Source organism: Elephantulus edwardii, unplaced genomic scaffold (genome assembly GCF_000299155.1).
Source record: "Elephantulus edwardii isolate Elephantulus edwardi_28Jun2011 unplaced genomic scaffold, EleEdw1.0 scaffold00267, whole genome shotgun sequence".
Taxonomy (NCBI): Eukaryota; Metazoa; Chordata; class Mammalia; order Macroscelidea; family Macroscelididae; genus Elephantulus; species Elephantulus edwardii.
This window is the reverse complement of record NW_006400017.1, coordinates 644,065-660,268: the sequence shown is the minus strand read 5'-3', so window position 1 is coordinate 660,268 and position 16,204 is coordinate 644,065. Positions and strand designations below refer to the sequence as shown.

The following is a 16,204-nucleotide window of genomic DNA, read 5'->3' as shown; positions in this document are numbered from 1 at the left end:
TGCTGAAACTGTGGAGGACCTGAAGCGCTTGCTGCAGAAAGTCAAGGACTGCAGCCTTCAATATGGATTGAGGCTAAATATCAAGAAAACAAAGATTATCACCACTGGGCAAATTGGCAACATCATGATAGATGGTGAAGAGGTTGAGATTATTAACAGCTTTAGTTTGCTTGGCTCCACAGTCAACACACCAGGCAGCCAGGAAATTAAAAGACATATTGCAGTGGGAAAGTCTGCTGTTAGAGACCTCTCCAAAGTACTGAAGAGCAATGATGTCAGTATGGAGACTAAGATGCACCTGATTTAGGCCATGATCTTTGCAATCACTTGCTATGCGTCAGCTGGACAATGACTATTTAAATGTAAACAAACAAAAAAGAATGTCTTTGTATCCCCTTGTCTATTCAGAAATATTTCCTTGCTCTGGTAGTAAGGATAAAATGAAGTGAATGAGTGAATTTATAGAATCTATTCATGCTGCTTCCATTGTTCATTTTTCTCAGTGGTGGACAGGGTCAATGGAAATTCTGCACCCATGGAAGTATTAAAACAAGAAGTCAAAAACACCCTTCTCAGTGGGGCTGCCATCTTCTTTCCTGATCGACAGACCCGGCGGAACCATCTCTTCACCATGATGGTATGTGATTATCTCAGAAATACGGAGTCTCTTCCTGAGCCCTGTTTTTCATAAAATTTCTTGGTCTTTGTTTTCATTGAATGCATGTTCTGTTTCACTTTCCCAAATGTTTACCTATACTTACTATATACAAGTCTGTGTGGAGCACACATATAGCTAAGGATATGGTACTAAACTAAGATGGGGTGGCTGATCTGTTGACAGCCTTTTGTTTCACAAAATGACAGTATAATCTCCATTTTCGTGTCTTAAAACCACATTTTCTTTAGAGTATTTTTTATTATGAAAAAAATCTAAAACCAAATACGAAAGTAGATCAAATGTTGTTGTTGTTATGTGCCGTCGAGTCGTTTGCGGCTCATAGCGACCCTATGTACAGCAGGCCTAAACTGTGCTCTATCCTGTGCCAATCTCATTGCCTCTGACACACCCATCCCGATTACCCCAGTCACTGAATCAATCCACCTCATAGAGGGTCTTCTCCTCCTGTGCTGTCTCTCTACTCTCCCCATCATGATGTCCCTCTCTAAGGACCTGTCTCTCCTTACAACATGTCCAATGTATGTCAGACGAAGCCCCAGAATCCTTGCCTCCAAGGAGTAGCCTGGTTTAATCCTCTCTACGATGAATCTGTTTGTTTTCTTGGCAGTCCATGGTACATTCAATACTCTTCTCCAGCACCACAGCTCAAAGGCGTCAATTCTCCTTCTATCCTCCCTAGTCATTGTCCAACTCTGATGCATAACAAGTGATTGCAAAAACCATGGCCTATATCAGGCGGACCTTAGTCTCCAGAGAGACACTGTTGCTCTTGAGTATTTTGGAGAGGTCCCTAACCACAGAGATCAAATAGCATAACAAATTCTCACACTTCCACCCCAATGTTCCCAAGTTTCAACAACTATGAACTCAGGTTAATGTTGTTTCATGTATAATAACTCTGCCATTTCTCCTCCAGTATTATTTTGAAGTAAATAATTTTTTCATCTTAATTTTATTTTTTATTCATTTTTTTATATTTTATTCAGTGTTTCATATATTTTATGTTAAATATATTCTGAAATCTTTATTTTCAGAATATATTTAAAAAGAGTTTCATTTCCCAGATAGTTTTTCTCTCCCTCTTTTACTTATACTAGTAACGGAGAGGCCCTTCTTTCTGTTATACTCAGACATCAGTACCAGGGCTTGGAAATTGCTTTCAGTATCAGTAACTGCTATGCTACCAAATAGTAGAACCTGTATAAAGATCCAGGGTTTTTTTTTCATTCTGAAGGAAACATTTCTATTTAAAAATGGTTGAGAACCATTGCTGTCTGTTAATAGCCGAGCAGCTCCATCACTTTGCCTTTGCCGGCCTGTTCTGACAGCAGTAGTAAAGATGGTTTTCCCCTTCTCATGATGATGAATTGCACAGCAGTGGCCACCCTCTCTTCCCAGTGTTACATCATTCTTTCTGCTGTGTATTTATTGTGACTGTATCTTGTCTCACCTGTGCTCCTGTGTCCTGACTCTTAAGTCTTCTGGAAATCCCCCTAAGTGCCTTGCATAGCCAAAGGGTATCAGTAGGAATTGAATTAACCATGAGGCCTTGGTACTTGTCATGCTTGAGAACTGTGGGTAGAGACTTTCATGCTACTCTGATTCTCTGGAATGTCATGGACTAGGTTTCTGAATGAACACTTTCTGGTTTTCTAGAAGAATGTCAACGAGCAGGAACACAAGCAGTCCCTGCAGCTCACTTTCCGCTCACTGTGCACATATTTTAGGTAAGTTCATAATTCTTCCCTGTTGTCAGATATTTGCAGCCTTTGCAGTGCTGTCTTTTTCACATATCTCTTCTTTCATGTGCTGTTGGAGGAACCACATACTTAACCTCTCTGCTTAGCCAGGTTTATAGAGTCAGATAACACTTGGCACAGGAGTGACTGAAATAGTAAGACATGGTAAGATAATAATCATAGCAAGAGCTTAATCCAGGTCTCAGTCATTATAAAACAGTTTCAATCTTGAGGATCTCTGAACTCTTCAGTTTTTAAGTGTGGTGTAGAGACAAAGGGAGATGTAGCAAAAGGCTATCTGTATTGTCAGGGATGTGATTTGAAGATTTTTACTTACTTTGAGAACCAGAGGGAGCTCTGGTGGCGTAGTCTTTAGGGAATTGTACGGTTATCCTAAAGGTGGGGCCTCTCTGGTCATTCTAAACCACCAGTGGCTCTGAAGGTCAAAGATGGGCAGTCTCCTCCTGTATGATTTGCAGCCTCTCAAAAACCCACTGAAAGGTCAGCTGTGGGTTGGTTCTGACTCAAGAGCAGTGAGTTCGGGTTTTTTGTTTTTGACTACTAAAACAACTAATAGACTTGTAGATTGTATTACTGGAAGTGAGGGTCTGGAAGGACAGAGGGAACTAAAAGGCTGAGCTCTTAGTCTGTCTTTCTCATTGTCATTGAGTTAACACTGACTCATAGCTGATCCTCTAGCCAGCTTTCAGAGGCTGTAAATCACATGGGAGGAGATTACCCATCTTTCCTCCACAGGGCATCTGGTGGATTTCAACCACCTGCCCTCAGTTTGACAGCATATTTCACCATCCACTAGGCCACCAGATCTGGTACGATTCCACATGTAGAGAGCTATGTAAAATTGTGCTCAAAAAAGGTCAAGGATAATGAAAGAACATGAGACTCTCCTGTGAAGAACATTTGAAGATACAGGAAATGCTTGGGGTTTGTTAAATCAAAAGCCTTTCCATACGCTAGAGAATGTCATGAGAGTAAGTATATTCTACAGTGATGGTTAGGAGCATGTGGACAGAAGTTGCCTTGAGGCCACTGGGGCCTTTTCCTGTCTTCCTGACCTATACACCTCCTGTCCTGCACAACCAACACTGAAATCGCCTCTGTTTCTTATGAGATGTTTTAGTCTAGAAAGCATGAAAAGTCCCCTTCCTGAAACCACATGTCAGAGCTAGTTTGTGTCCTTACAGTGATAAAGATCCAGGTGGCCTTCTACTTTTACCTGAGAAAAGCGACGTGGCCGACATGAGCATCAGTGAAGTCCTGGCGGTCATGAACACTCTCCTCTCTGTGGCCGCTCGAGAGGTAACTGACGGGTGCCTCCCATCCCCTCTGCATTGTTCTCTTAGGAGCTTGTGATCCACAGTCCCTGTGTCTTTCCCTTGACCACTCATTTAATCCAGGAATATTAACTCTGCAACTGTGAACATTACAAATAAGCACAAGGTTCCCCATGTACTTGATGCCTGATCATCCACTGCCTGTAAAGAAACAAGAGGACTCGCACTTGTCCCTTGGTAACCTACCATCAATAAATGCATGGAAATACTTGCTATTAAGACTTTGAAAAATATGATGGATTTTGACCCAGGCCCCTTTGCCCAGTAAGCATTAAGTTATTAAGCCCAGCATATAGTCTTGATATATCTGCATTATTAATTTTATTGAGTGACTTTTGAATTTTTGAAATGAAGATTTTTTTGGTTTGCTTACAAAGTTTGTATAGATTGTGTTTCACACTATTCTTCCTTCATATTGTGTTTCATACATTCTCATGCATTATGCTTTATAAAATTAATTACCATTGACTTTCCGTCATTACCGTGTCTTTTCACCAGGATCCTTCCCAGTTCCTTCCTCCCCTCCCTCCACCCACCAAACTGCAACTCTATGGTTTCACCCCTACCCACTGGAGTTTCCATACATGTTTTACTAGTTATCCTTCTATTTTTACAATAATGGTCTATGCAGCATTTGTCTTTATGTGGTTGCGTTAGTTCACTCAGCATAATGGTCTCCACCTTCTCTCAAGTGACATAGCATTTTTCAAAATCATTGCCCAGTGCTGATAGTATTCCATCATGTGAAAGTAGCACAGTTTCTCAATACATTTGGTTGTGGTTGGACATTTGGGCTGCTATAAACATTGATGTACAAATCTCCATTTGTGTCTCAGTTCTAATTTCCTTAAGATATATTCCTACTAGTAGAATAGCTGGGTCATATGGGGTTTTGTATTCAGCTTTTTAAGGAAACACCAAACTGTCTTCCACAGTGGTTGCACCATTTTACAATCCACCAACAGTGTGTAAGAGTTCCCACATCTTCTCCAACATTTATTGCTTGCTGCCCTAGTAAACTTTGCCACAGTTAATCAACAGGCTTATAAAATCTGAAAATGTAGGGTTTTTTCCTATGCTAATGATTTCTTTAAAATGTATTACCTTTTTATTTAAAAAAAAACAAACAGAAAACTTTTGCTTTTTAAAATGTAGTCTGTATATCAGTGGGTCAGAGTTATCTGACATATTTGACAAATTTGGATTTCTAGAAATTAGACCATGGTCTGTCTTTTCTATCACATGCTATATATCTGAAAGCTAGACAGTGAATAAGGATGATAGAATCGATGCTTTTGAGCTGTGGTGTTGGAGAAGAGTATTGAATATCAATCTCATGGACTGCCCAAAGAACAAACAGATATGTCTTAGAAAAAGTATAGCCAGATTATTCCTTGAGGACAATGATGCCAAAGCTTTGTCTCATATTTTGCACATGTCGCTAGGAGAAGCTATTCTTTAGAGAGGAACATCATGCTTGGAAAGGTGGAGGGTCAGTGAAAGAGAAGAGAAGACCCTTGATGAGCTGGACTGACAAAGTGACTGCCGCAGTGTGTCAGAGGGGATGAGGATGGCACAGGATAGGAGAGAGTTCAACTCTGTTGTTTATAGAGCTGGTATACTCGACTCAGTAGCACCTAAAAACAGCAAAAGGATAAGGCCTAGAGCTCGTGCGAAACACTGACTAATTGCTCAATTACTGTTTAAAAAGTTGGTGGTTCAAAGTTACAGGCTACTTTACAAGAGAAAGATGTGACAACTTAAAAGATTTACAGCCTTGCAAATCCTTGGGGGCTTTCTGCTTTGCCATACAGGATCACTGCTAGTTAGAATCAACTCAATGACAATGATTTGGGTTCTTGGTTTAGAGAAAGTGCTTGAGCTTTTCCCATGTACAAAAAAAAAATCCAAAGGACTAGGATCACTGTACTAGGGGGAGCAGAAACTACCTGTAGATTAAATAGGAGTATTGGAGAATGGGAGCAGATTTTATAGTATGCAATCCTAACCGAAGATATTTAATGGCATGAGCTCCAATAGCTTATTTTCTGTCTTGTAACTGTACTGTCTTTCAGTACTTTTCTTTTTTTGATGCTTTACTGTTTTCAAGGTGTTGTTAGCACCATGTTTTTATTCATTTCCAGCTGCCTGGAGTGATAGGCCAGTTGGTGTTATTCCCCATTTACTCTTAGAGACCACAGAGCATTTATATTCTTTACTGTTTTCTATTTAGATGCAATGTTTAGACTCAATATTACTTTAAATCCAAGCTTCATGTTGCTCTCTTGTTCTTTAAAATCACAGATTGGTGTTATTTATGGAGGTGTTTATTTTTTATAAATGCTTTATTTCCCCTGTTGCATTAATTTTCCCCTTGATTACTTTCTGAAATAGCCTTATTTCAGACTCTTCTGCTCATCTCTTAAGCCTTTTCTTCACATTTTTCTCCATCCCACTATTCATCAATATTGGCTCCACTTAGCCATGGCTCCTTCTAATCTCTCTTTATTTCTGCTATTCCCTACAGCTTATCCTTCTTTTGGAGATCATTTCAATCTTAACCTGTTTTAGGCCCCTTGAGCCCTGTCTAAGCTCTTGACTCTACCTGTGTTTTTTCTTTAGTCCCATAAATCAAGCACCATTGGACAGAAAACTTCTTGTTTTCATAGGTGTTAGTTCTGCTCCCCTGTGGAAGGACTTGGTACGTGCTCAGAGCCAAGCTGAAAGCCAAGTCATTTGACTCTGTCTTGTCTTCTTTATTACTCTATTAGTGTGAAAGATACAGAGAAAGGAGATGATATTGTACACGAGAATTTCTCATAATCTCATCATTTGGATTCACTTGTCTGTGAATTCACAAAGTGAATTTGAATTCACTTTGTCTGACACAAAGGATGTTAATAGATCACATTTAACAAGAGTATCACTGAAATAGTTGAGACACTTCTTTGAATGGTTTGTATTATCTTTCTCCAAAAACATTTATGCTTATGTGAAAGATCAGTTCATTTTTTTAAAAAAGTGATCAGAAATACCTAGTTTGAAATTTTCCCCCCTTAAGTCTGTGTTCTTGTTTCAACAAATAATACACTGAATTCATGTGCCAAGTCCTGTGCAGATACAGGGATAAAAAACCCCTTCCTTGAGAGCACAATCTTGAGCTGATAAACATGGAATCAGACAGTTGTGGTATAGTGCAGTAAGGGCTGTAACAGGTGGACAGCTTCTGTAGGGATACAGACCTAAACCTGCGTTATGGAGATGAGTAGTCTCAACTCATGGCCATCAAGTCAGATCTGGTCCATAGCTGGCCTTCAGTTTAGGTTCTGAAGTTGTGAATTGCACGAGAGGAGATAGCCCATCTTTCTCCCTCTGAGCCCTGGGTGGATTCAGTTAGAAAACACCAGTCCTTACAAAAAACAGCACATTTTGGAAAAGCACAGTGGCAGCAAAAGAGAGGAAGAACGTCAAGGAGATGGATTAACACAGGGACTGCGACAGTGAGCTTGAATTTGGCGCAGGTCATGAGGATGGTGCAGGAGAGGGCAAGGTTTCAACCTCTTGTTCATGGGGTAGATATGAGTTGTAGTCAGCTTGACAGCACCTAACAACAACAGCAACAATAGGATATCAGGTGCTAAGATCTGGTTGAACACTTAAGTTTCTCAGTGTTGGAAATTCCATCAATAACAACCAGTTGATGGTTGAAGTCAAGAGGATAAACATCACCATGGCCTTCTGGAAGAGCATCACATTGAAAGAGTCAAGTAAGAAGGAGTAACAAAGCCAGGGAAAAATTCAGGAGATGGAGAAGCTGAGAGGAAAAAGAGTTTCGAGTTTCAACAGAGCTTCTAAGATTTAGTAAAAATCTTTGATGTATCTAGGAGGTGATCGTTGATTTGATTTTTTTCATTTAACAGCATTTTTTAGATTCATCCATGTTGATGTATGTACTGGAGTTGATTTATTTTAACAATATCCATCCTATTGTACTATGCCACAGTTTGTTCTACTTTGAGGGGTAACTGGGTTTCCTTTTGGGGTACATACAAGTCAGTGATGTTAAAAATACACTTTGTGGTGATTGTTGTTGTGTACTGTAGAGTCGGAACTGACTCATAGCTGACCCTCTGGTGAATTTTCAGAGGCAAGGAAGGAAATTGCTCGTTCTCCCACTTGTGGTGATTAGGAGCAAAGATTTATCCTTAGAGGTCAGATGCCTCCAAAAAACTCCTGAGAACAAAGAAAATGGTGAAGAGAGCCAGAGTAGAGTGAGGAATTCTTTTTCAAGGTGAGAGAAGTTTGATTCAGTAAGGAAGGAAAGACCCAGAGGAAATAGGGGATTAAAAATGTGTCAAGTTAGCCAGTGGGGTCAGGTTTTCCGGTGGCACGAGAAAATGTGATCTGGTGTAAAACCACTTCTAAGTGTTTTTTTTCCCTTGGTCACTTCTGAGTGAAAAGCTCTTTCTTGACACTCCCTGGTTCCATTGTGTTCTGGGTACTCTTAGAGTTTACCCTTGCCTGTACTCTGTGAATGGCCTTATTGTGAACACATTCTGTGTGTCTCTTCCCATGTAGTGTGAACTGCTGATGCTCAGCGGTGCCCAAGGGGAGGTTGGCTCCGTGCTCTTCTCTCTGTTCTGGTCTGTCCAGGGCAGCCTGTTCTCCTGGTGCTACCTGCAACTCAAAGGCACAGACACCACAGCCAAAGACCTGGCAGTTGACCTGATTGAAAAATGTGAGTCTCGATACAACGCCTGTGAAAACAGGTGCCTGTGGGGATTTTAACTCTGTATGTATGTTGTCTTCTCTAGTAACTCACACTGAGTATGTGCATGGTCTTTTTTTTTGCTACATGTCAAATCTTCCGTGTGTGTGTGTTTCTTAAAATAATAAAAAGTGAAAGTCTATAGTATGTCCTATGGTTTCCTGCCTGAATATGATAGCCTAAATGTTTTTATTGTAGAAATGGATCACTTTACAGCCCACTGCACATACCTGTATAATCATACATCACTTTTAGATGCTGTCTCACTCTTCAGTGGTGTTTTTACCCCTGATCTCAGACTCACAACATGAAAACCCACAGAAAAGCTTACAAAACTCAACACATTCTGAGAAATCATATTTGAAAAAATTAATTTACTTTACATTTGATCTTAAGAGATGTGACAGAAAATGTTTACCACATCTGGTGGTGTCACACAAACCTTGGCCCACCTGCAACATGATCTTTCTTCACTACTACACTGGCACACCTACTGCTACATGAGACAAAGGAGAAACAGGCAAGTGGGTCAGTTTGCCTAATTCACCTCATCATAAATGTGACCTAGCCTCTTCATCAAAAAGTAACAAAGTTCAAAAGAAAACAACAAACCATAAATACCCTTTTACTTGAAAAGTTCTGTGAAATAGGCACCTCAGGAAGGTGTTTGGATGACACTCAGTAGTCTCATGTCTTTCTGCTGTGGAATCCTCTCCACACCTGTGGCTCTTCACCTTTGCCCTTAATTATAACTAATTGATCTTTCTGCGATGGACAGTATTAATCATTTTCTTCATGTTTTGGTAGATGTGCAGCAGTTTCTATCAAGGATGAGGATGATTTTGGAATCTCTCTTGTCACAGTACAGTGGGAAAACTGTAGTAGAAAAATTATGTAATTCTGTATTTTCAATGGCAGCCCGTCAACTGGTAAGACAGAGTGAAGGGTGGGAGGGGAGCTGTGGTTGGTCAGCACTGCGGTGTGAGGTGGGAGCCAAGTGCTTCGCTCGTCATCCTCTAGGTCATCTTCCTGCTGGACTTCTACACTTTGGACATTGCACACTGCGCGCTCCTGAGAGAGTTCAGCACTCTGACAGAATTGCTAAAGAAGCTTTGCGGAGACCCTGATGGGGGACTGAATAAGGTAACTCCCAAAGGCATCCTACTGTCCTCTGGAGGAGTTACATGACTGTCACGAAACATCACTGAGAACAGATCTACACAAATAAATTACTGTGGCTTTGCTCACAAACATAATTACCAGTCACAGTTCATTTGCCCTGCAAACTATTGAGAACAGACATTGTTTTGTGCTGTTGACTTGGAATGGACTCATACATTACCTCCAGTGGGTTTTCAGAGGCTGTAAATTTCATGGGAGAATATTCCCTGTTTTTCTCCCATGCAGCTGCTGGTGGATTTGAACCACCAGCCTTTGAGTTTGCAGCACAACTCCTTACCATGGAGCCACTAGAGCTACATAGAAACTGTAAATAGCTCGACATCCTCACTGTTACAACCCATGAAGTAGCATAGGAATCCTGTGGTCATATGAGCAAATAACCAGGTTGACGTTTAGAAGAGAAAATATGTTGGAAAGAAGATTAGAAGGTTTAATATAGAAAGGTGTTTTTTTCCTCAAGCTTACACTTCCCAGAATTTTTTATTATCTTAAGTCTCACAGCAATCCTTTGGGAGTAGATAGGTAATATAGTAAAACTCCGTTTTATACGTAAGAAAACGAAGATGGGGAGAAAAGAAAGCGAGACTCATTCCTTGGTCAACAGTTTTGGTTTTTTTTTAAGTGACAGAATTGGAACTAGAATTAAAGTTTGAAATCATTAAACTCCTAACTGAATCCTTTTCCACTAGAAATTCATACCTAGTAATGATTTCTGAGAAATAATTCTGTCAATAGAAAATACTCTGTTAAACTATTTATAGAGTCACTATTTAAAGAACCAAAACAAACTCCACTGCCTTCAAGTTGACCCCGTCAAATTTCTCAGACTGTACATTTTCATGGGAAGAAGATTGTCCGTCTTGGTCCTGCGGAGCAACTGGCGTCTTCAAACGGCTATTTTGGTTAGCACTTTAATTCATGAAACACCTTATACTCTGAGTCCATTAGAACTACTGTCATATAATAGAACATCCAGGGAGCTCTGATGGCCTAGTGGTGAGAATTACGCTGTAATCATGAAGGCACATGGTTTCAGTCTACCAGCTGCTCTGAAGGAGGAAGTTCGGCAATCTCCTCCTATGATTAACTGCTGGAGGGTCAGCTGTGGGGAAGTTCTGACTTGACAGTACACAACAACAGTATAACCTTTGTGTTCACATGCAGAACGGTGTGCAGGATATATGAATATTGGGTATATTTTGTTGGTGTGGTTGTTTCTGTAGGGATCTCAAGCCCTTTCTGGGGCACTGATTTAAAAAGAGAGCATTCTGGATGTAAAGTAATAACTATTTTCTTGACTGGTTTATTTACATAGCTGGATGTTGAGACTTGGCAACAGGAACAGCCTGTGGTGTTGCATACATGGACTAAGGAATCTGCCCATAACTATGAAAATAATTGCCATGAAGTATCTCTCTTCGTTAGCCCAGGGGCAACTTATTTTGAGGTGGAATTTGATGAGAGGTGTGAGACTGAAAAAAGGTAAGACTCCCATTTATTCCCCCCCCACCCCAGCAGTGCTATTGTGTTTATGTTGGATGCCTTCTAGTCAGAACCGACTGATAACTGACCCGTCAGGAGATTTTCAGAGGAAGTATATTGCACGGGAGGAGATTGCCTACCTTTTCCAGCAGAGCAGTTAATGGACTTGAACTGCCTTTGGAATTTCAGCGCTGATTCTTATCCCTAGGCTGCTACTTGGTTCCTATTCCTGGCAACCCTGTGTTGTACAATAGAGTGCTGCTCGGTCCTGTACCATTTTCATGGTCATTGCTCTGTTTGAACCCATTGTTTTGGAATCACTGTTAATGTATTTTGGTGAAGGGCTTCTTTTTAACTGACCAAGTATAATGTCCTTTCCTCGCAACTAGTCCCTCCTGATAACATGTTCAAAGTACATGAAACCAAGTCCTGCGATCATCACGTCTAAGGAACGTTTTGACTGCACTCCTAAGATATTTGTTTGTTTTTTACAGTCCCTGGTATAGTCACTTTTCTTCACCAACATCATAATTCAAAGCCATCAATTCTTTGATCTTCCTTATTTATTGACTACATTTCACATGCATACAAAGCAATTGAAAATATAATAGCTAGGGCCAGACTCACCTTGGTCTTCAGAATGACATCTTTGCTCTTTAACACTTTAAAGAAGTCCTTTGCTTGCAGCAAATAATGCTCATTGTGGCACATCAGTTGATATCGTGACTGTTGCTTTCATGGGTGTTGATTGTGGATCCAAGTGAAATGTAATCCTCATGATGTTGCCAAGTGTCAGCATCCATTTATGTAAACAAACCAGTCAAGAAAACAGCTGCTTTCTCTTTTCATGCTGTTGCTGACTGATCCAGTTGTTAGAGGTTTTGATTTCTTTATGTGCAATGTTATTCACACTGACAGCTGCAATCTTTAAATCAGTAAGTGCTTCAAATCATCTTCACTTTCAGTAAACCAAGTTTTTGCCTATAAAACAAAAAAAACCTCAAACTCACTGGCTATTGAGTCAGTTCTGACTCCATTTCCCTGTTGGTTTTAGAAGTTGTAAACTCAAAGGCAAGAGGTTCAGATCCACCAGCTGCTTCGTGGGAGAAAGATGGGCAATCTTCTGTGGGATTGACTGCCTCTGAAATCCTCTGGAGGATCAGTTATGAGTTGGTTCCAAATCAAGGGTCCATAAAAACAATAAAAAGTCATAACGGGAAGAGACTACCTGTCTGTCTCCTGCAGTCGCTGGTGGATTGGCCTAGCAGTGCATCTCGCTTTGGACTGTGGCACTGGAGTTCTTCTGCTCTTCTTGTCGTTAGGTGCCCTCAAGTCACCTGCAACTCAGAGTGCCTGATGGACAGCAGATCTGAACCTTGTCCTGTCCTTCACCACCCTCAACCATCTCTTAAGTTTGCGCCCTTGTTACAGTCACTTTGTTGAGGGTCTTCCTCTCTTTCTCTCACTCTCCATCTTTCCCAGCAGTGTCCTTTACTCGCCCTTCCTTATAACATGCCCAAAGTAAGTGAGATAAAGTTTCACCATCCTTGCTTATAAGGAGCACACTAGTTGCACTTCTGCCAGGACAGATCAGAGTGGGTTTTTTTTAAGCAGTCCATGGGATATTCAGTGATCTTCTATAACACCACTACTCAAGTTTTCTTCTGTTGTCTTTACTCATTGTACAACTTTGAGATACATAGAAAGTAATTGAAAAGACCATGGCTTACATGAGGCTCACTTTAGGCTTTAAACTGATATCCTTGTTTTTCAGCAATTTGGAGAGGTCCTGGACTGCAGATTTTCCCATTGCAACACGTCTTTTGTTTTCTTGACTGCTGTTATACCTGGTTGTTTATTGTGGATCAAAGTAAAATGAAATCATTGACAGCGCCAATCTTTTTCCATCTTTCATGATACTGCTTCTTGGCCCAGTAGTGAGGATTTTTGTCTTCTTAATGTTGAGATGTAATCTATATTGCAGGTTGTAGTCTTTGATCTTCTGGGGCAAGTGTTTCATGTCCTTTTCACTTTGAGCGAGCAGAATTGTGTTATGTACATAATGTGGGTTGTTGATGAGTCTTCCTCCAATCCTGATGCCACTTTTTCTTTGTATAACAAGACTTCTGCCTACAGTACATTATTGACAAGTCTCCAGTCCTGATGCCTACTTCTTTTTTGCATAGTATAAATTCTCAAATTATTTGCTGGACATACAGTGGGAATCAGTATGGCAAAAGAGGCACACCATTCCTGCTTTGAAGCCACACAGTATCTCCTTGTTCTGTTCAAACAACTGCCTCTTGAACTATCTACAGGTTCCATATGAGCACAATTAAATGTTTTGGAATTCTGATTCTTTGCAGTGTTATCCAAACAGTTGAATACCTCTGTAATCAGTAAACACTAGTGAACATTTTTCTAGCCTTCTCTGCATTCAGCCAGGATACATCTGACATCAGCAATGAGAGCCCTCACTACATCCTCTTCTGAATCTGGCTTGAATTTCTTGCCATTCGCTATTGATGTCCCTGCTGTAATAGTTTGGGGCTTTTTTTATTATCTGTAGTAATTCTTTACTTTTATTTTATATGAATGATATTGTTCAATAATCTCTACATTCTTTTGAATCTCTTTTCTGTGGTCATCAGTGCAAACCTTAAAGAGTATGCTCCCAAAGTTCTGGATCACTTTTCTTTGTAATGGGCCCTTCCAGTCGTTTAACTATTGTGTATTTTTTTAAGAGCATTCATATATATATTTTTTTGTTTTATTTTTGCATTTTTTAAAATTTTTGTGTACTTTTGAATCAGAACCAACTCATAACTAATCCCTCAGTAGATTTTCAGAGGCTGTAATCATATGGGAAGAAATTTCCTGTATTCTCCCACAGAGGAGCTAGTGAATTCAAACTGTGTGCCTTTGAATTGGCAGCATAACTCCTTACCACTATGCCACCAAAGCTCCCTAGTCAGTTAGCTAAGTAGCTGCTTTCTACATTTATTGGCATGAGTGAGCCCTTCCAGTGTTATATTCATTTGTTGAAACATCTCTTTATTGCATCAATTCCTGCAGCTTTTCCCACCCCCTGCAGCTTTTTCTTTTCCCCCAATGCTGTCAGTGCAACTTAGACTTTTTCCTGCACCTTTGATTCTTGATCATAGGATACCTCCTGATATGTTTGAACAGTTCTTTGTGATACAGTGATTCTGTGTTTTCTTTCCATCTTCATTTGCTGTTTCATGTGTTAGTCAATATTTTGCTCTTTGAGTCTTTCCCTATTGCACCTCAGGACTTGACTTTTTCTTTCAGCTGAACAATGCCAAGCTTGTTCTTCCCTTTTGGTTTTCTAAGTCCAGATCTTTGTGCATTTAATTACGGTGCTTTACTTTGTCTTCTCAAGATGACTGTACAATCTACTGTTCAACTCTTTTACTTTTTTTCTTCAGATTCTTCTGATGACTCTTAAGTTCAAGTTTCATAGTCTTTTCTGACCTCTGTCTTGGTCTTTTCTTCCTTTACTTTCTTTATATATGGTGCCTTCCTCTTACTGCTTGTCTGATCTTTGCTTGTTAATGTCCAGTACATCAAATTGAGTCTTGATATGGACTTTAAAATCAGGTAGGATTTATACTTTTGCTCTTATGAACTTGTGTTCATTTGCTTCAGCTTCGACTTGAACTTGCATGTGAGTAATTGGTGTTCTGCTCTGCAATTGGCCCCTGAGCTTCCCCATTGCTTCTCTCCACAGATATAGTCAACTTAATTCTTGTGTACTCCATCTGACAAGGTCCATGTGTTTAGTTAATCGTGTCTGTTGAAAAAATACATTTCTGGTGAATAAATCATTTGACTTAAAATTTTGTCATGTGTACTATACCTCTGTTTACTAAGGCTTTACTCTCCTTCTTGTTTATTTCCTACTTCCTTATTTCAATTACAGTAATTATCCATGCATCTTGGTAACTTAGATAATCAATTTCAGACTACAGAGGTTGATAAAAAATTCTTTAATTTTTTTCATCTTTGACATTAGTGCTTGGTGACTAAGTTTGAACAACAATTATAATAACTAATTTTTCTTGTAGGCATATGATTTTATCATTGACAGACGTTGTACTTCATGATAGATCCTGAAATATTCTTAACAATGAATGTAATACCATTTCCTTCAATTTTTTTCATTCCTAGCATAGTAGATCATAAGACTGGCCAATTCAGAATGATCTCTAGTCCATTTCAACTCACTAATGTGTAGGATACCAATCCTTAAGCTTCCTATTTCATTTTTGAGAACTTCTAATTTTCTGAGATTCATACTTTGTACATTTCACATTCTATTAGTGGATGTTTACAATTGTTTATTCCCTTCTTGAGTCTTGTTATGTCAGCAAATGAAAGTCCTGTAAGTTATACTTCATTCACATCAGTGAGGTAGACTGTGTTTGGGGGAAGCACTCTTGCCCCGTTGTATTTTCATGCCTTCCCACCTAACAGACTCATCTTCCAGCACTATCGCAGACAATACTCTTTTGTTATTCTTGGTTTTCACTGCAAGGATTTTAGAAGTAGATTGCCGAGTACTTCTTCCTGGCGTTTCCTAGTCAGTAATGCCCCTGAAACCCATCCACCATGGATGACTTTGCTGGTATTTTAAATACTGATGGCATACATTCCAACACCACAGCAACGTGCAAGCAACTGCATTATGACAGACTGCCAGATAAATGGTATCCCAAGAAATAATGGATCCAAAATGAAAGCAAAAGTAACAGAGATTATGTTTTGCAGGTATGATTATCTGGAATTTACCGATGCTAGAGGTGGGAAAATACGCTACGACACAAAAGTGGGCACTGAGAAATGGCCCAAGGTAAGTGATAATCCTATAAAGAGGTGAAATGATTTCTCCTGTACCGATTCTCCCTTTGTCAGAGATGGTGAGGATAGCAAAGGGTAAGACAAGATTCCTAGGATCACTGTGAATTGTACTCGACTT

The 16,204-nt window shown here is 39.8% G+C and overlaps 1 protein-coding gene across 1 annotated transcript in view; it reads left to right on the top strand.

Moving 5' to 3' along the window:
* ZZEF1 (zinc finger, ZZ-type with EF-hand domain 1) overlaps positions 1–16,204 on the top strand; it is a 135,385-nt gene that overhangs the window by 70,657 nt on the left and 48,524 nt on the right. Inside the window, exons 16-23 of the mRNA XM_006899757.1 lie at positions 504–637; positions 2,339–2,406; positions 3,624–3,738; positions 8,352–8,511; positions 9,349–9,470; positions 9,562–9,684; positions 11,039–11,205; positions 15,997–16,078. Of these exons, the coding sequence (XP_006899819.1) occupies positions 504–637; positions 2,339–2,406; positions 3,624–3,738; positions 8,352–8,511; positions 9,349–9,470; positions 9,562–9,684; positions 11,039–11,205; positions 15,997–16,078 (971 nt within the window). The remainder of the gene's footprint in view (positions 1–503; positions 638–2,338; positions 2,407–3,623; positions 3,739–8,351; positions 8,512–9,348; positions 9,471–9,561; positions 9,685–11,038; positions 11,206–15,996; positions 16,079–16,204) is intronic.